The 20559-nt window shown below is 33.6% G+C and overlaps 1 protein-coding gene and 1 long non-coding RNA gene across 5 annotated transcripts; one reads left to right on the top strand and one right to left on the bottom strand.

Annotated features, from left to right (window-relative positions):
• Positions 1-6037: 6037 nt before the first annotated feature.
• Positions 6038-9372, bottom strand: LOC11407952 (uncharacterized). Of its 4 annotated transcripts, none has more exons than XR_005645131.1 (4): positions 8961-9372; positions 8545-8675; positions 7268-8417; positions 6038-6597 (listed from the first exon to the last, which is right to left on the bottom strand). It is a non-coding gene; the product is annotated as an uncharacterized lncRNA (long non-coding RNA). The 4 variants fall into 4 exon arrangements; XR_003010184.2 differs by having other exon boundaries at positions 6038-7396; positions 8387-8417; positions 8961-9370; XR_005645132.1 differs by having other exon boundaries at positions 6038-8417; positions 8911-9372.
• A 2694-nt stretch (positions 9373-12066) lies between these two features.
• Positions 12067-15090, top strand: LOC11407150 (replication protein A 70 kDa DNA-binding subunit A). Its single transcript, XM_024778557.2, has 2 exons — positions 12067-12360; positions 13244-15090. Exons 1-2 carry the CDS (start codon positions 12089-12091, stop codon positions 14724-14726), a joined length of 1755 nt encoding a protein of 584 aa, XP_024634325.1. The 5' UTR covers positions 12067-12088; the 3' UTR covers positions 14727-15090.
• Positions 15091-20559: the final 5469 nt, after the last annotated feature.

A 20559-nucleotide genomic window follows, 5' to 3' on the forward strand; every position in this document is an offset into this window, starting at 1 on the left:
AAACCCTAACGGAACCTAACAATAACAAGGTTTATATGTTTACATTGATAAATTTCTTATCATGACACTTAACCTATCAAGTTAAAAAGTTTTACGTTAATAAATTTTAACTTCTTATCAAGTATAATCACTTAATCATTCAATTTCGAAAGTTATTTCATTAAAAGAATTACAACTATCATTTATTTTTCGCATAAACCATTCGTTTTTCCCTTTCCCACAACGGAGGAGTGACAAATTCAAATGACACCGTGTTTACGTGGGTTTTTGGATAAACAACAAGATTAGTTTTGGTTATTACAAGTAGGATCAAACTAGAAATTCTAGGACATGTTGTGCAATCTTTTTCCATAAAATATATGAATGTTCATCATTTTCATAGGTTGCTTTATGAACAAGATGAAGTTATGTAAATAACTGTCTTTCAACATGGAAAAGTAAAGGAAATGCAAGTAAAAGACTTAAAAGTTTAGAACACATAAACTTTAAGAAAAGGTATTTTGCATTGCATTAATGTAAATGTGGTTCGACAAATCAGATTACATACATTTTGTATGACTTTTTTCTCTCGACGCTAGTATTTTGAGTGCTAGAATTCTTTAAGTGATTTACGACTCTTTTTTCTTATGAAAAACTATTATATATAAATATATTAGAAAATAACAGCAGAACCTAAACTGTTAAAAACTGCATTTCTTCCACATGTTTGGACACTTGAAACCACCTTCTTTGCTGAACTAACTCCTTGTTAATTTTCACCTTTCTATTGAAAACTTCCAATGCTTTGTCGAATTATGGCTTCTGTCGAATACCTTCTCAGCATCTGTCAAACTCAGCAACTTTAGTCATAGACTTAAAAAAAATTATAGCCTCAAACCTCTTTTTACCTGTCGAAAAACATTAGATTTAGAGGTTTTCAAAAATTTGAAAACGAAAACCCCTTTCTTTATCTTTATTGTGTGTAAATACTTTAGCCAGATGAGAGGAAACCCCTACGTCCGATTTTCAAATGGGGAGATCCATCTTATTAGATCCTATCCAAATTTTTCGTTTGCTAGGCCCGTAGTTAAAAAACCTACTTTGCTACGATTACGAGGTTCATTCGAATACGAAATCCAATCTTGGAAATACAGTACTCCACTCTTTTTTGCTACATAAGGTTTCGATACATTTTGAAATATAGAAATTTCTAATGGAGCAGGTGCTATACGAGAACAATTAGTTGATCTGGATTGAAGAATTATTATGGATTCTTCGTTGGTAGAATGGAAAGAATTGGGAGAAGAGGGATCCACTGACAATGAAAATGAATGGGAAGATCGAAAAGTAGGAAGTGTAACGCCTATTTCTATTTAAGCGATAAAACACGCGAATAAAACATTTATTCAAGAAATAGACGCTACGTCTTCAATAAAAACCAAATCAACATGCATATATAAAAATTCTCAACAGTCGCAGCGGATATATATCATACATCTCCAAAATACATGTCATAACTCCAAATATATCAATACATGAAATCTCCAAAACCCGTCATATGGGCAAAATCTCCATAACACAAATCCAGCATAAACAATCTAGAATAATCATAAAGGCAGACATCCTAGATCAGAGCCTACCCTATGACTCAAAAGAAAACGATAACGGAGATAGCTCCCACTATCCAAGCAATCACCAAGAAACTCACCGAAAGCAAACTAATCCTGCACTTCGTCTACCCATTCATACAAACAGGTAGGCGGTCAAAACCACTGGGGGTAAGCTTTACATCAATCATAATCAACATAAGCAAATATAAACATTCAAGGATTCATGCATAACACATATACATAACCATCCCTCCTAGAATACTATAATCACAAGATTATTATCCCCCATCACATACATTTCAAGCTATCAAATTACTAACATAACATAGCAAGCATATTCAATCTCTAATCAAGTCATCGACATAAGCTCATCATTCATCAACAACAATCAAAGAAGGGTTACCCACCTTATTCTTCATTTCAAAGTTATAAGCAAGCAATCATCATAATCAAAGGAATCACCGAATCATAAATATACACATATACAATTCTCACCTCATCATTATTATCAAAACAATTATCATCAATTTGATTCACTAAGTGTATAAGCACAAGCAAGTAAGACATGCAATTAGAGCATAATTCAATTATTCACAACCGTCAACAAAATCTATCAATGTACATATACACCAATCCACATAATCACAACATTCAACAAATTTCACCAATGCACCAATTCTTCAAGTCACATATTCAATTATGACACAATTCATCAACCAATCAATTCCAAATGTCAAAAGTATGTATTCGTCAAACACACTTATCATTAACAATCATCATTTACATGCAACAACTAAGACTCGTGTCAATATTATATGTGCCTATACACGATACATATATGCATGTGGTACCAAATCACCTCAAAGGTCGTCACCTCAAGATGCCAACAGAACATCTTATGTAAGAGTACACCTCCTCTTACATTATCGCCGAAAAGAGTAACCCTCTTTTACAACATCAGGACTCAACATGGCTATGATGCATGGACATACAAGCAAAGACTCGACAATGAAAAATCACCTCATAATATTCAACAACAATATAAAGGATAACCTCCATTTCAACATCGAATGAGAATATAACACCATCATCAAGGAATTGTGCTAAAACATTTCTTTATAGTTTAAAATATTCATCACTCTAAAATATACTACAAGAACAAACACAAGACTCAATGTTGATGCAGATGCATGGAATGCAATGCAAGTAGACCATGATCCGGATATCGCCCCAGTTGGCATAATAGTTTTTTAATCGCCCCAGTTGGCATATAATAATGAATCGCCCCATTTGGCATATAATAATAATTGCCCTATTTGGCACTTAAAAATCCATTGAAATCGCCCCATTTGGCATATAGTAATAATCGCCCCATTTGACACGAATTGCAACCACATACATAGTGAAAATCACTTTAACTCAACAACATTTCTCATTGCACAAATAAGAAAACATCAAGATTTACACATTCATCAAATCACATACTTTAACAAGATTGCAACCCACCAATTCTTATAATTATCAACTACAAGAAAATTAATAAAACATAATAATTCTTTTCACTCATCCATTAAATCAAGAAGCATATCAAATTCAACGTCATAATCTATCATTTTCAGTTAAATCATGGTCAAGACTAGAGCCCTTACCTTAGATACTTAGATGCTCTCCTTCTTAGTCGAATAACCTTTAAATCTATACGCATCACTCTTCGCTCTGCTAACTCAACTCGAATCGACCAGGACGATCACAAGAAAACATGCTTTTATCCCATGCGTTCAAGGCTATAAGAGCGTGGATATATTTATCGACATATGAAATCTTATGTGACCATTAGAGGGATAGAGAATTGAGAGGGTTAATTATTCTTTTCTTCTAAAAGTGATACATGGCATGTGTGAGACTAATATCTATATACTAAAATTATGTTAATCTAATAATATATAAGTCGTACCAGAATGTAGGGATGGGGTTACAACCTAAAGCTATTAGGAGAAGTAATAATGGTTGGGTGCTTGAATAAAGGAAGAAAATTGATGCAAATGATTTTATATGAAATGGCTCGTATAACACACTTGTGCAGTTAAGGAACAAAACTGATGCAATCCAATTGGAGGGGAAAGGCTCGTGTAATTTAAACTAGTGGAAGGAAAAAATACCTATGAGAGAATTCAGATAGGTGGTTAATGTGTGGCTTGATTTTAGGAACAAAACTAGAACGCCGACTGTAATGCCCACTTTTGTTAACTGCTTATTTAATCGAGTTTAGGCGATTATATTATATTTATATAATATATGCATGATTTTGATATGATTAGAATGATTTACGACTATATTGATGGTTTGGTTGATATTGTGATAAGTTATGAGTTTTGGAAGATTTGATAAGATTAAGGGATTTATTTTATTGTTAAATAAAATAAAGATTTGAAAATAATATAAAATATTTAGTTGAGGGCTATTTTGATATTTTAGATAGTTTTGGGGGAGAAAGTGAGATAAGATAAGTAATTAAGAGGTGATATAAAAGAGTTAGACCTAGTTTTAGAAAAACATTGTTGTACGTACGTTTTTGGAGAAAAAGGGAGAAAAAGCCAAGAGAAGAGAAACCAAGAGGGAGAGCTGCGATTTTCTGCAATTAAAGGTAAGGGTGAGACTAATAACTCTGTATTGTTAATTGAATGTAATTCTGATGATTAGTTAGCAAGAATTAGGATTGAATTGGAGAAAACGAAAACTAGGTCAAATCCCTAAAATTGATGATTAAACGGTAGGAATTGATTAAATTGGTGTAGAAAGTGTTCCTGGACCTTAGATAATGTTTAGGACAAACTTTGGAATCAATACTAAAGCTTAGAACCCTGAGAATCGTCGGATTTTTGTGAAAATAGGAAGCCTGGCCGTAGCGACATTCATCGCTCGCCACGGCGAGCTATGAACCTCGCCTCGCGAGTGATGATCTTCATTGCTCGCCACGCGAGCTTTTCCCTTCGCCTCGCGAGTTCTTTTGGTATCGCTCGCCATAGCGAGCAACCTTACTCGCCATAGCGAGCTAAGGCAGAGAGCATGTTAGATTTTGTGTTTCGACCTTTTTAGTTGGACCTTGAGTGCGTTTGAGTGCCTGAACATACCTAGTAATGATTAGGGATGAATGTAGGACAAGATTGGACCCAAAACAACTTTAGTTTGGGAATTGTTTGGTACTCGCCATGGCGAGTAAGGATTCTCGCCTCGCGAGCACTTCCAGCTTTGAGTGTCTTGAATGTTTGTGCGATCTGTGTCGCACGTTTGGATCAAGAGTGAACCCCCTTATGATAATGAGACCTAATGATGACGTTTAATGCAGTCTGTAAAGCTGTTTAAGATATGTTGATATTAATTGAGTATGATTAATGTATTGTGCAATTATGTAAGATATGAAGGTTTAACTATGATACAATTGATGTGCTATTGATATAATGATATCATCCTGTTATGTGACTTGTTTATGCTGCTGCTGTTATTTAACTAAGTGCATAGTGTATTTATATGATGAACTGATGACGTTTAGCTCCAAATTATTGGATGCATGTTGATATGTTGATTACGGTGATTTGTTCATAAGAGTCCATGCATAGCATTTCATTGAGTTTAGTCCTCACCACGATTATTAGGAGCTTTGTCCTCCGCACGATTTATAGGAGCTTTGTCCTCCGCACGATTAAAGTATATTAATACTTATGATGACGATTGGTACCACATGCATATAAGGAGTCTAAGTGCATTGTCACATTGTCATGTCCATGATGCTATGTTGTTGATGACGATTGAATATGTGAATACGTGATACTTGTCATTTGAATATGCAAAGTTATTTAAGAATGATTATGAAGTTAATGTTAATTATGATTCGAAGTACTTTGATTAACATTATTTTGTTATGAAATCTCACCCCTTCTGCTTGAAAATGTTGCCCTTCGTATGAGTAACTTGCAGGTGATCGTGCTTAGTGTGCAGTTGCCGTCGTGAGTGGCCTTGCCTTCACTGTGTCGTCTAGGTCGCTCTGATACGTAACGGGATGGGGTTATTTGCATGCTTCATTCTCTTACGTGACTATCATGTTTATGTTTTATGATGTTGAACAATTACGATGTTTTGTGAAATTGAATTAACTCGTTTGAGATATTTTGATGGGGCCTACGTGCCAAAATGATTTATGGATTACGAACTAATTTCCGCTGCAACGTTTGAAATATTTGTTAAAGTTAAATTGTTATTTAACTAATTTTGGATTATGTCTTGTATGTGATATCTCGTTTATGCTGAAATACTCTGATAAATGTTTAGAAATTTTTATATTGGGAAAATCGGGTGTTACACTGACCCGTGCGCCGCACGGGTCTTATGAACCGGAATAATTGATACACAATAAAAGGAAATATGTTGGAATGGAATTTAAAAAGTCAGAATACATAAACAAAATTTATCGGAGTCAGCAAAGTTACGGGAAATATCGTATCACAAACAAAACATGTTACAACAAATATATACAGTTTTTAAAGAGAACATAGTATATATTAGGGAGTATTACACATTTCGAAATACTTCTTTGTACACAACGTTAGAAGTCGCATCAATATCTTCACCATGTTCATTATTTATCAATATTTTCAGTCCTTCTCTGGATGTAATTCTTGAGACAGGAACATATAATTGTCCATGTGAAAATACAAACTTGTCACAATGAACAGGTCTGGAGTATTTGCATTGACCCTACTCATTATCTTGTCATACACTTGTTGTTGCTCATCTGTCATCGTTGACATTAAACATGAATGCTCTTCATCTAACACTCCCCTGTTATAGTTCATCTCATCATGAATTAAACGGTTTTCTAGATCAGGTATTAGTGATGGATCTTCTCTTGGCATTGGAGGAATTTCGGCCAAACTCTTGCCAGCACTCAGCGGGAGCAATTCGATATCTGCTAGTGCGTATATTTTCAACTGATCCTCTGTCAAAATAAAATCTGCACAACACAATTAATACAAAGTCAAGAATTTATATCTTGATCACATAATGCTATACTGATGTCCATATGTTCACGTGTATACAATAACAGATCATATATACATAAGTACTCACTTTAGCGAAATTATAAGTTCCCTTAAAAAAAAAAAAAGTAATCAATTCAGAACACATAAGAGCATAGATGGATTAAACATATTTTCCCGTAGAGCCAATAAGAATCATATATAAATAACTATTAAATTCACATCAATTATAAGTAATCAATATATACTCAGTAGCAAAAATATATGATATTCAACTATTAAATTCTCCTTTTTTTGAATTTTGTTGATATGTTGCACTATCCCCTGCATCTAATAAGCTTTGACCAGGGGTCGAAAATGCTTTTATAGTATCATCAGGTGTGCATATGTTAATAGTTTATGGAAGACAACTGAATAATTTCATTCAGTCCTCTACACCTTCATTGCATTAAGGTGCCTTTTTCAGTTAGAATTTTTTGTGCATATCAAGATCCCAAACCATTGGCTAATAAAATCAAAACAAAAACAAAACCAGCCGCTCCTACATGAGCATAAGATGAGTGTAGCAATAACCATTTTATAGAGCAAACATTAAGCAATTAAAGAATAGACTATACTGCAAAAATTATGCAGAAAGTTAATCACCAAATGCCTTCAAGATTAAATAGCCTTTGGGAAATACATTAACATAGACATCGTCCTGGCGTTGCAATCAAAAACACACTCGAATACCTCAAGCGCACATCCTCCTCAGCTACATCAATACCCAACATGCTGCAAGATAACGCAAGGTGCCTCAAATCATTCACATATAGCGACATATAAAAACATTCTTGATGACAGTACAAAATTCATCAAGTTGTCACAGTGTGAATTCAGCAAACATTTGTCGTTGCAGAGAAATATAATTTTATATAAAGGCCTCATGTTTGATCCAATTTAATCTCGACAAACTTCAATAAAACTTCAAAGAACCACATGCTCATCAAACCAGAAAGATTATGGGAGGGAATTAAGTATGCTAATATGGTCTTTTTCATTAAATTAAATATGCTTGTCTCTTCACATCAAAGATCATTCTATTTAAAATTTTAATGTCAAAAGCAATGATTAGTTAAGCTAAGCAAATCAGTAAAACTGAATTAGAAGCAAAATAAAAAGACAAAATAAGTGAAAGAGAATAAGAATAAAAGTGACCTATCAAACACTAAGAATGCAAAATAGCTTTCATCAAAGGGAATGATGCGTAACTGATACCCATACATCGAACCAATTAATAAACAAAGAAACTTCAATTATGTATGCAACAGGAACAATAGATGTTGGAAGTAGATAAATAAAGTAGCAAGTAGAAGAATTGAGAAGCAAGTATAGTAGATGATACTTGGTTACCGTTAAATGTTATGACTGGACCACATGAAGATAAGAGGCATCACTCCACCTTATCTCTTAACAACAACGTTTATGATCTCTTAGTTCATAAGAATTAGTTTTCTTATATGTTAAGTATGGAGGCCTACAAATAATGCATTCTTGTATTATGCTAAAAATCAATTTGTGAGAATCAAGTACAGTGTTGACAACAATTCTCTCTCTCTCTCTCTCTCGCTGCATATGTGTATGTGAGATTTGTGTTGTGTTTATGTCCCATTAATATCAGTAGCAATAGAACAGACATTAAGAACAGACATTTGTCTACAGGAGAGTAAGAAATAGGAGTCTTGAAATTAAAGAGAATCAATACTTTATTGTTATCACACTTACCTTCATGATTTCAAGAAATTACAATAGAAACCTACACAAATAAAAAAAATAAAAAAAAAAACCAAATCAAAATAAGTCAGAACACCTATTTGTAAATTCACAAACTACAAAACCAACAAACCAAACTCACAATAAATCAAAATACGAACAACAATCACCTTGGTTTGTGAAAGTAAGCTACAAAAGTACCAAAATCCACTCTCCACAATCTGCTACATTGCAGCAACTCTCTTTACAAAAATCTAATTGAACCTCCTTCTTAAGCAATCTGCTACGTTGCAGCAACTCTCTTTACAAAACAAAAGATTATAAATAAGGATTAAAATTGAAATTATGAGGGATGATGAAACAATAGCATAAAAATAAAAACTAAATAAACAGGGAGGTAAAATATAAAAGAGAACCCTAAAAAGTTTACAACATATTATTGTGAACAAAAATAAGAAATGAAACTCCCCTAAATTCTTACTGTATAAAGTCTTTATGATGAATTGGTTTTGATAATTAAAAGAAAGAGGGAGTACCGAATTGGCAACAAATGAAGGAGAATCGAGCTGAAGCTACACGTTCTTACCCTTCCGGTGAGAAACCACAATGTTTTTTCCGACGGAAGCTTCAAAGTCGGAGCTAGAGACAACATCGATGGCTTTGAGATTGCCTGCGACAATGAATTTGGTTATCTTCTTCCTGATTGGAGAGATAGGGCAACAAAGAGAAAGAAACGAAAAATGAAGGAGATGCCATTTCAGAGAATCCCAATGCAGGAAGAGCTACGTGAGAGACAATGAGAGAGAGAGAGAGTTTAAGATGAATGTGGGAAATGGCAGAGAAGACATTGGAAAATGAGAGTTACTATTAACCTTGAAAATGAAAAAGGTGTAACTACGAATGCTGATTAGAAGAATTGAATGCAGGGAAAAATTAGGTTAGAATTAGGGTAAACAATAGCTTGATCAGACAAGCTTTAGTAAGAAAGATAAACAAAGTGACATAGAGAGAGGACACAAATATACACATGTTGGCTGTAGTGCAAACTAATTAATACTACCTCCGTCCCTAATTATAGGGCCCTTTTGAAAAAATAACGGGAATTAAGATAGTGGATATTTGTATTAAATATGTTTGTAATTAGTATTGTTTTTACAATTTTATCCTTTAAGAGAGAGATGATTTATGTTTTCAACATGTTATTTATTGTTGATTGAAGAAAAATATGTATATTTAATAGGGGCATGTATGTAAAGAAATAATTAATGTAGTTGGAAATAGCAAAGGGGTCTTATAAAAAGGGACAAATTTTTTTTTCAAAAGGGTCTTATAATTAGGGACGGAGGTAGTACAATAATTAAGCAAATTCTATGGTACACCCAATATATTTAAGTGTACCGGTACATCTATTTTTTAAATTAATAGTTAAATGAGTTGTTTTTTGAAGAAAAATATTATTTTTTATCATTTATAATTATAATAATTAAATTTTATTCATCAAAAGTGTCAACGAAATAATTTTTTTTTTTTTTTTTTAATTTCTATCACTCATAATTGAGAATATTTATTATTTTTTACGATAATATGTAAAAAAAGTTACTATGATTCTTATAAACAGTAAAATGGTGTTTTTTCTTATGAAATGTTCTATAAAATATAAATATTGACAAATAGCTATTTACTATATAAAAAATAATCGTTAATTTATAAAATTAAGATGCGAGAGTACCGGTACACCTCATCTTATGAGTGTACCGTAGAAGTTCCTCAATAATTAATATAACACAAAATGAACTTTAAAATAAATTACAAATAAAAATACACCATTAAATGATTAGAACTAGAATAAAATAAATTATGTAAAGAATGATAATTTATTTTGTCACACCAAATTGATTAATAAAAATGAAATAGATGGAATCAAATTCAATTAATAAACTAAAGTAAGGAATACCAAGATGTTGTGAAATTTCTCACTTATAAAATAAATTGCTTAACAACTAAGTGACAAGTCAAGAAATAATTTAAAAAAAATACGTATATAAAATATTAGGGCGTTACATTATTCCCCTCTTAAAATAGTTTCGTCCTCGAAAGTCCTAAAACAAACTAGGGTTGATCTCCCTTATTTATATAAAATCTTAGGGTAGTCAAAATCACGTTTTAAAAGATGAAGTCAAATGTTCTAACAAAAGAATAGAATGAAGTATTTATCTACATATCAAGATAATTTTTTGTGGGTATTACATTAAACCCTGCCAGAAATTAGTTTCGCCCCGAAACTAGATAATAGTAATTAAGCTATTAGGATTAGGATAGGCATTAAAAACAAAAAACCAGTCAACCCTTTAAAAAAAAATTCGGCCAAAGTATTTTAAAATGATTTTCAAAAGATGTAAAATTAATGTAATGTAATCATTCAGAAAAATAACCAAAAATCATCAAATTTAAGAATCGAATAAAACATCTGACGTCAACTAAAATAAAACACGATGTTTTCACTACGCACTCTGACGTCAGAATGGATGGTTTAATATCTCTTACCAGTTCTTCCTTCCAAATTGAGACCGATTATTCAAATAGATGGAGGGAAACTAATGAGTTCGGATATTAATGAACTCTATAGAAGAGTTATCTATCAGAATAGTACTCTTATTGACCTATTAACAACAAGCAGATCTACACCAGGGGAATTAGTAATGTGTCAAGAAAAATTGGTACAAGAAGCCGTGGATACACTCCTTGATAATGGAATCCACGGACAACCAATGAGGGACGGTCATAATAATGTTTACAAATCGTTTTCAGATATAATTGAGGGCAAAGAGGGAAGATTTCGAGAGACTCTGCTTGGAAAACGAGTTGATTATTCGGGGCGTTTTGTTATTGTCGTAGGTCCATCACTTTCATTACATCGATGTGGATTGCCCCGCGAAATAGCAAATACGGGCTAACACACCGTTAGGTAAATTTCACATCTCTTTCACTTAATTTTTCTGTTTCGTTTCATGTTTAGAAGTTCTTATGATTTTTTTAATGAAGTTTAGTTACACAAAAATAATTGCGTTTTTATTTTACTGAGAGCCTATTTTAGAAAGAGAGTCGATCATCCTATTTCATAGGACGACCCTGCTCATATTATTGCGTAAGTTGGTTTATAGAGTTTGAGCGTCATTTTACCTAAAACATGTTTTCTTTTTCTTCAAAACTATACCCACCCGATTACCAATTAAACCCACTTTTTAAAATTTCTTAGGTGGTTTTGACCGGGTTATCCGGATCGACCCAACCCATCCACACCGTGGATTTTAATATATATATATATATATATTTATTTATATATTTTGAAACAATATATACTCCCTTTGTCCTAAATTGTATCACGTTTTGAGCATTTCACATATATTAGGAAATGTAATTAATATTGTGTGGGAAAAAGATATTATGAGTTGTTTTACAAAATTGTACTCAATAAATGATATGAGAAAGATAAATGAAGGAATTGAAAGAAGAGAGAGTAATAAATGATTAAGGATATAATAGGAAAAGTAGCATAATTTTTCATTGGTATTGTAAAGCGACATATAATTTGGGACAAATATTTTTTCTAAAGTGAGGTACAATTTGGGACGCAGAGTATTTGCTATATATACAATTTCTCTTTCCATTAACTGTATTAAATTTCTTTCATACACTCGTAACGTAACAACCACCATGTCTATTAAGCTGACGGAGAACGCTATTCCGGCGATAACCAGCGGCGACGTTGATGCAAAACCGTTGGTTCAAGTTATCAGCATTACATTACTCGTAGACAGCGACGACTCTCTGCTGCGAAAATATTATCTGAAACTTTCCGACGGAGTTTATTCTCACTCCGCCACAATCGCTGCTCAACTCAACGACGGAGTCGGAACCGGACGAGTTAAGGAAGGTTCCATCGTTAAGCTTCTCGATTACGTTTGCCCTACTATCGTGATTCGAAAGTACGTACGTAATTTCTATGTATTATGATTGCTTCTATTTCAATTTTCTTGCATTTGTAAAAATGAAATGTGATAGTTGATTCAGTTTCTTCAAGTGTTGTATTTCTTGATTAATTGATTGATTGTACTCTTATTATGATTATACTCTTATTTTGTTGCATTTCAAAAGTACGTTATTTATGTGATTAATTGATTATACTCTTGTTATGATTGTTTCTATTTCAATTTTGTTGCATTTGTAAAAATGAAATGTGATAGTTGATTCAGTTTTCAAGTGTTGTAATTCTTTACTTCTTGAAATCCATGTTGTAATTTTTAATCGTCTTTTCTTGTCATAGTTTATTATGATTGTTGCGATTTGAATTTTATATGCATTTAAGTTTTGTGTCCTTTTGATGATTATTTTACAGAAGTTTTAAATTTTGGTAATCGATTATGTAATCTTTCTTTTACTGTTGAATCTTGATAATAACACAGATTACAAGAAATTAAAACTTAAGTTTTATATGATGCACGGACACTCCTTGGATTAGGCGTGTCCCGGTGTCGGACACGTGTCGTGTACGTGTCCGACACCGACACTTGTAGTTACACTGAATTATGTTATTTTTTTAAATTATTAGTTGTGTCGGCGTGTCAGTGTCTGTGTCGTGTTCGGTGTCCGTGTCCGTATCCGTGCTTCATAAATTTGAAGTTAAAACTTAACTTTGGTTATGGACTATAATGATACTTGAGTTTTAGTTTCTTTGTATCCCTTGGTTTAATTTTTAGTGTGAAAATTGGGAAATAAAGCATAATAATTGATAGAATCTAAGTTCTTAGCATGTGGATGTTGAAGAGTCAAAAGATTTATGTGCTTCTGAGTTTGTTTTTCCTTGTACAGGATTATTATAGTGCATAAAATGGAAACCATTGTCCTTGATTCTCAAATCATTGGGAATCCAAAGTCATTTGTGGATCCAGAATTACCAATGGTAGAAAATGAAGAACCAATACCTATAGCTGCTTTACATCCCTATAAGGGTAAGTGGGCCATCAAGGCAAGGGTTACTTCAAAAGGGCATTTGCGCCACTATAACAGTCCTGAAGGATATCTAAAGGCCTTCTCGTTTGATGTACTTGATTCTGATGGAGGTGAAGTACAGGTAACTTGTTTAAATGATGTAATTGACAGTTTCTATGAAGTGATCGAGGTTGGTAAAGTTTACTTGATATCCAAAGCTGGCTTGATACCTGTTGGCTCAAAAGATTTGAAACATTTGAAGATTGATTGGGAAATCATGCTGAATTCAAATTCAACCGTTGAGCTTTGCCCAGATGAGGATGGTTCTATACCTATGCATAAATTCTCCTTCAGGTCTATCAGTGACATTGAGAATATAGAGAGTAACACTATCCTTGATGTTATTGGGGTTGTGACATCTGTGAATTCTTCAGTTCTTATGTCAAGGGAAAATGCATTGGAAATGCGTAAAAGGATTTTGAATCTAAAGGACAATTCTGGCAGGAGTGTTGAGCTAACACTTTGGGGTGAGCTATGCAACAGGGAAGGACAAGAGCTGAAAGATATTGTGGATGCTGGGGGTTTTCCTGTTTTGGCAGTAAAGGCTGGGAAGGTTATTGAATTCCGTGGAAAGTCTATAAACGCTATTCCTATTTCACGGCTTTTTGTAAATCCAGATTTCCCTGAGGCTCAGAGCTTAAGGCTCTGGTTTGATCAAGACGGGAAAGATTCTGCTTCTTCGTCCATTTCTAAAGACATTTCTTATGGAGGACCAAAGAATGAGCTACGCAAAACTGTATCTCAAATCAAAGATGAAGGTTTGGGGTGCACAGACAAGCCAGACTGGATAACAACGAGGGCAACCATATCATTCATGAAGACTGATGTATTTTGTTACACAGCTTGCCCTGTCATGATTGGAGATCGACGGTGCAATAAGAAAGTGACTAGGTCCGGTGAACGTTGCTCTAAGAAAGTGACCAAGACAGTAAACACAAGATGGAAGTGCGATACATGCAACCAGGAGTTTGATGTTTGTGAATATCGGTACATTCTCCAAGCTCAAATCGTGGATCATACAGGATTAACATGTGTAACTGCTTTCAATGAAGCTGGGGAAGACATTATGGGGTACTCTGCAAAAGATTTGTATGTGTTAAAGTATGAGCAGGAGGATGATGAGAGGTTCAGAGATATAATCAAGAGTATACTCTTCAATCAGTTTGTGTTTAGGCTGAAAATCCAAAAGGAATTATGTGGTGAAGAACAGAAGGTGAAGATTATAGTAGTTAAGGCAGATAAGGTGAATTACTCTGCAGAGAGCAAGTACATGCTTGATTTGATTTCCAAGTTCGAGCGATGAGCCATACATTTTGGCATTACTGCATCATATGTGTAACAACACTACGTTTATCCCTATTAATCTACTTACTGTCTGATCTTATGTTTAAAGTTTTCTGTCGGATATGGATCTGTCATAGGTTTTCTAGTAGTTTTATTCCCCATTTGCAGAATCTTGTTATTAATCTGTTTCTATGATGTATCAAAATGGAAGCTTCTGCTCAGGTGGAGCTCAAGAGTGACATTTTAGTTAACACACAAGAGAGAGTTCAATTCATTAATAATTTGATATACTAAAAAATCAGTTGGTTATATCAACTGATACTTAATCAACTGATTTTTGGTTAATTCTTGTGTTAAAATAATTATTTGTTCTATTTTATTGACTCCTTGATTTTCATTTATTTGTTCAACTGATTTATATTCAATGTATTTCATCATGCTAGCCTTTGAAACTAGGCTTTTCTTCAAGCAGCAACAGAGGAGATAACATTATGTTTCAGAAATTTTGGCTTATTTTCCTATTATATGCGTGCATTTGTGCCATTCTACACATTGCATGCTAGCTTTTGTTTTGTCTCCTTCACATATAAAAAAATTTTAGGACTTTATTTTGTAGAAGGAATATTAAGCACAACAAAAGAAACAAGTCATTGGCATTAAACACAGAAGAGATATAAGGAACATAGTATAGGTTTGCTTCACTTAGCTTGGAGTGGAAGTTAACTTCCACATTTACATTTCATTTTGTAATTTGCATTTCATTCGTGCTCATGTAGTTAGTTAGAGCAGTTATGATGAGTTGTCTTCTCACATTGTATCGCTTCCTAATTCAATCGATAATTCAATTTTCCTTCTAAAAAAGATTGATAATTCAATTTTCACCAATTTATCTTCTTCTCTAATGTGTTTGAGATTTGCCTCAAAAGTTAGAAGTGATCGTATTTAAGAGATAACCAATTTGAAGGCAAAATTATTGTATCGCTTCCTAATTCAATCGATAATTCAATTTTCCTTCTAAAAAAGATCGATAATTCAATTTTCACCAATTTATCTTCTTCTCTAATGTGTTTGATATTTGCCTCAAAAGTTAGAAGTGATTGTATTAAGAGATAACCAATTTGAAGGCGAAATTCCACCACAATTGTTCAATCTATCTTCTCTTTTTCACTTCGATCTTGCCCACAATAACCTTTCTTGATCTATACCTCGGAGTCTCTGTAACATGACTCCGATGATTACAGGTATTTACCGGTTATGTTGCAGGTTTCCAACTTAATTTATTTACAAAAGGCGAAGAATGTGACTTTGAATCCTATTTCTTGAGGCAAACTCTTACCTATTAGCAAACAACTTGTTTGGAGAAATTCTATTAGAAATATTTCTCCTTATTCAAATTCAAGCATTCAATTTATCTCATAATAATTTAAGTAGAACAATACTAGAGATGATTAAAGACATGAAAAATCTAGAATCTTTTGACCTCTCCAATAATATGTTTTCTGGTGAAATTTCTCAAAGCATGGCATTCTTAACATTCCTAAGTTTTTTTGAACCTATCTTGCAATGACTTTACTCGGAAAATTCCATTATAGACTCATCTTCAAAGCTTTGATGCATCTAGCTATATTGGAAATCGAGAACTATGTAGAGCTCCGCTTAAAAAGTGCATTACAAAAGATGAAAATTCTAAGCGTACAAATCCGTCTATGGAGAACGAAGATGGCGACTCTATTAGAGAATTGTTGTATTTAGGCATAGGAGTTGGATTTGCAGTAAGCTTTTGGGGTATTTGTCGTTTGTTAGTCCTAATTAATATAATAGGTCTGAGACGACGATGATGATGAGGACGACGAAAAAACTTCCAGTATAAACATTCCACTTTAAACTTCTTATCAAGTGCCTTGAGGGCACTTGTTTTTTTTTTTTTTTTTTTTGAATTGAGGAATCTAGGATAATTTCTTAGATTAATTGGTACACCATCTTTCTCAAAAAGGAGGATGGAGGTTTGGAGGTCAGGAGGATTAGGGAATTCAATATGTCGTTACTACAAATGGTGTTGGAGGTTAATGGAGGAAAAAAGTTGCTTGTCTATAAAGTCTTAGTTGTGAGGTATGGTGAGGAAGGAGGAACTATAGGCAATGGAGGGACATTAGCATCCGTGTGGTAGAATAATTTACTTAGCATTCAGAGGGGCGCTGGAGAGGTGGTTGGAGATTAGTTTTCTGATCACATACGACATGAGGTGGGAGATGGTGCAAGAACTTTATTTTGGTGGGATCCTTTGGTTAGACGGAGGGATTTTGAAGGATAGATTAAGTCGTCTTTTTTTTATCTTTCAAATAATAAAATGGCAAATGTGGTAGACATGTTTTCTTTAGGCTAGGGAGAGGGCGGTGAGGCGTGGAAATATCGGCGTAGGTTAATAGCTTGGGAGGAAGAATTGGGAAGTGAATGTTGTGCGTTTTTATTACCAATTGTTTTGCAACTGCATGCCTCTCCAAGATACAATGTTGCTAGTGTTTACAACTTTACAACATCAAGATATCAAACTTTCAATAATGATCATGCTTCAATCATTTGACACAAGGAGATTCCTCTAAAAATCCTCTTTTTTGCATGGTGTTTATTGCATAACCGACTTCCAACAACAGACGACTTAATTAGGAGAAAGGTACTGCAACTGAATACATCTCTTTGTTCATGCGGCTGTGGTTTTGAAGAGAACATTGATCAATTTTTTTCGCATTGTGATTTTTTGGGTCAAATTTGGTACGAAATTATACTTGGCTAGGATTGGCTTTAGTCAAGGCAACTACTGTTCATGAACATATTACTTCAAGAATTTGTCTGGATTAGGTAAGAATCGTGAATTTTCTATGTTTTATGGTATGGTGAATTTGTATGAGATTATGTAAGATGCATTTGTTTTAACATTTCTAATACCGCATAACCAAACACACTAAATCTTTAATTGTTATATATAATTGTTATATATATATATATATATATATATATATATATATATATATATATATATATATATATATATAGCTTTATTTTAATAAAAAAAATCGTTCTTAAATACCGATGATTAAATTTTTTAGATGAAGTGAATCCACATTAATTAGCTAAACACTACGCTTCAATAGACGAGAGCTATAGAACTTCGTATATAAAACGAAACCAAATCACTCTTCCCTCCGAAACTATTTTCCCGCTGCTGATCTCAATTTCTCTCTCATTCTCTCTCTCTCTCTCTCTCTCTCTCTCTCTCTCTCTCTCTCTCTCACACACACACACACACACACATTCCCCTCAACCAAAGGTACGTTAATAATTTTTGTTAAAATTCTCTGCTTCATTTTAATTCTTGTTAGTTTTTGTAAAATTTTTGTGTTTCATTTTAATTCTTGTTAGTTTTTGTAAAACTTCTGTGTTTCATTTCAATTCTTGTTAGTTCTTGATCTAACTAAAAATTTTGTTTCAAGATGAATGATCATCAACAAAATGTGTTCTTGATTGGTTACCAAGATGGACTTAATACCACTTCTCAAAGAAACGATGCTGCTTATGAAGAAGGATATGAAATCGGTTATGCAAAAGCTTTTGGAAGAGGTACTTTGATTTTTGCATATTAGGTTTTAACTATCCCAACTTAAATCCCAAAATTCATGATTTTGATTGCGATTTTACGATTTATGATTTTGTTATTCCCCTTGAATTTTAGGCGATGAAGTTCTTCCCCGTGTTGCACAAGGGTGTGCCATCTCTTCTAAAGTGTATGTGAATGGTTACATTGATTCATATCATGCTGGTTTCGATGCTGGCCTAAATGCAGTTCCATATGAGGGTGCTTATGAAATAATGCGAGGAATGCATGATGGGTTAGCAGCTGGTCAACTTGCTCAAGATGAAAATGCACAGATTGCACATGTTGTTGGGGCAAATCAAGCACAAGAAGTTGTAGAAAATCTTGAGGCAGAAGAAAATGCACAGGTTGATGATATTGAGGTAGAACAAGCTGAAGAAGTTGCACAGAATCTGGAGGCTGAACAAGATGAAGTTTGATTTGATATTTTTGCCATGACTTTACTTTAGTTTCTTTCCCAAGAGATATTTGTGCAGGCTACATAGAAAGTGTTGAATAGTAGTATTTCCCTTTGATTTTGGTACTCATGGTTTGGTCCATATGTGTATTGCTCAGGTGATATGGTGAATGTGATGGTTAGTTCAAGTATGATTGTGAACCCATTTTTTGTGTTTAAGTGGGACAAAATTACCTTATTGTTTAATACTTCCAATTAATTAACCAAGGTTCAGTTGACTTTGAAATTTCTTAAAAATTGATTACACGTGCACTTCCAATTTTAACATATGTATGCTTTTTTATTTTTTATTTTGTTAGGAACATATGTAAGTTGAATAACATTTGACCACATAATGGAGGTCCGAACCGACTGATGTTGAAAAATCAGCGGATGAGTTGTGGTTAGCGGTGAAATGCCACTCGAACCCAGAGCTAGCTGGTTCTCCCTGAAATGCGTTGAGGCGCAGCAGTTGACTGGACATTTAGGGGTAAAGCATTGTTTCGGCACGGGCCGCGGGAGCGGTTCCAAATCGAGGCAAACTCTGAATATTAGATATCCCTGGCGGGTCAAGTCGGCCATACTTATATATATATATATTTTTTTCCAGATAGTTTAGTGGTTAGAATTCACCTTATAAGGTGAATAAGTGGGGTGTCTGGGGTTCGAACCCCGACTCTTGCATATTATAATGCATTGTTCTACCAACTGAGTTATGCTCACGGGACTATATTTTATACATATTATATTACAATATATTAATTAATAGATTGGATTGAGATGTTGTCCCCATAAACATAGTTCAGTTGGAAGGGACATGCATTATTATATGTAGGGGGTCGAGGTTCGAACCCCAAACATCCCATCTATTCACATTGAAAAAAGGTGAATTCTGACAAAAAATTTTTTGGATTGAGATGTTGAGACAATTAATCGACAAATAAAAACTTAATAATAATATAATAATTCATTAAGGATAACTCAAAATCCACATCTGCCACAAGTGCTATGAGTTACAATTAATTAACCAATAAAAATATAATTATAATTCATTAAACCTAAACCTTCAACTTCAGCCATTATGCCCCTTCCTTGCCTTCAACTTCAGCCATAAGACCCTTTCCCCTTCCTTAAACTGGGATTTCAACTTCATCCAGATTCACAATAACATCATGAGGTTGAATTAAATGTGATTGTGATCAGAATCAGAGTTTGAGATTTTAGATCATCAAAATTGTATCTGTTGATCCCTCAATAATCTTCTCTTTTCCTTGTGAAAGGCTTCCACTTAGAGTATCAATTTCCTAAGAATAAAGGTTATATATTAGACACAGAAAATCAGTAGCAGCATCATCAGTATATTTTCAAAAACTGCAGATAAATATAAAGAGAAAAATACTTAAATGTTTACCTGTGTATCAGACTTTGAGTCCTTACCCTTTTCAACTAATGTACTTAGAGATGCCATTTCCTACACAAGTTAAACTTAAATTGTAAGCCACTATTAACTGTAACCTTGTTCTGAATTCTGATATACGACAAACCTTATGTTTTAACCGGATGTACATTTAAATTCTTACTGAAAATTGCATCTTCATTGGTCCACTTAGCCTTAGACTGGTTGATAATTATACCACCCGTAGTGCGCACCTTCATTTGAAACCTTAAGTGTAGGTGGTCGTAGGGGTGTAACGGTTCGGTTTGGATTGGATTCCAATCAAAAAAATGTCCGAACCGATGAAATCTTCATCGATTTGAGCATAGAAA

The sequence above is a fragment of the Medicago truncatula genome, chromosome 3 (assembly GCF_003473485.1).
Source record: "Medicago truncatula cultivar Jemalong A17 chromosome 3, MtrunA17r5.0-ANR, whole genome shotgun sequence".
NCBI classification, from domain to species: Eukaryota; Viridiplantae; Streptophyta; class Magnoliopsida; order Fabales; family Fabaceae; genus Medicago; species Medicago truncatula.

What these genes read in the sequence shown, in the direction of transcription:
- LOC11407150 (XM_024778557.2), top strand. Translation starts at nt 12,089, where the DNA reads ATGTCTATTAAGCTGACGGAGAACGCTATTCCGGCGATAACCAGCGGC. An exon ending in CCTACTATCGTGATTCGAAA is followed by an intron (nt 12,361 to 13,243) that starts GTACGTACGTAA and finishes TTCCTTGTACAG; the next exon opens with GATTATTATAGTGCATAAAA.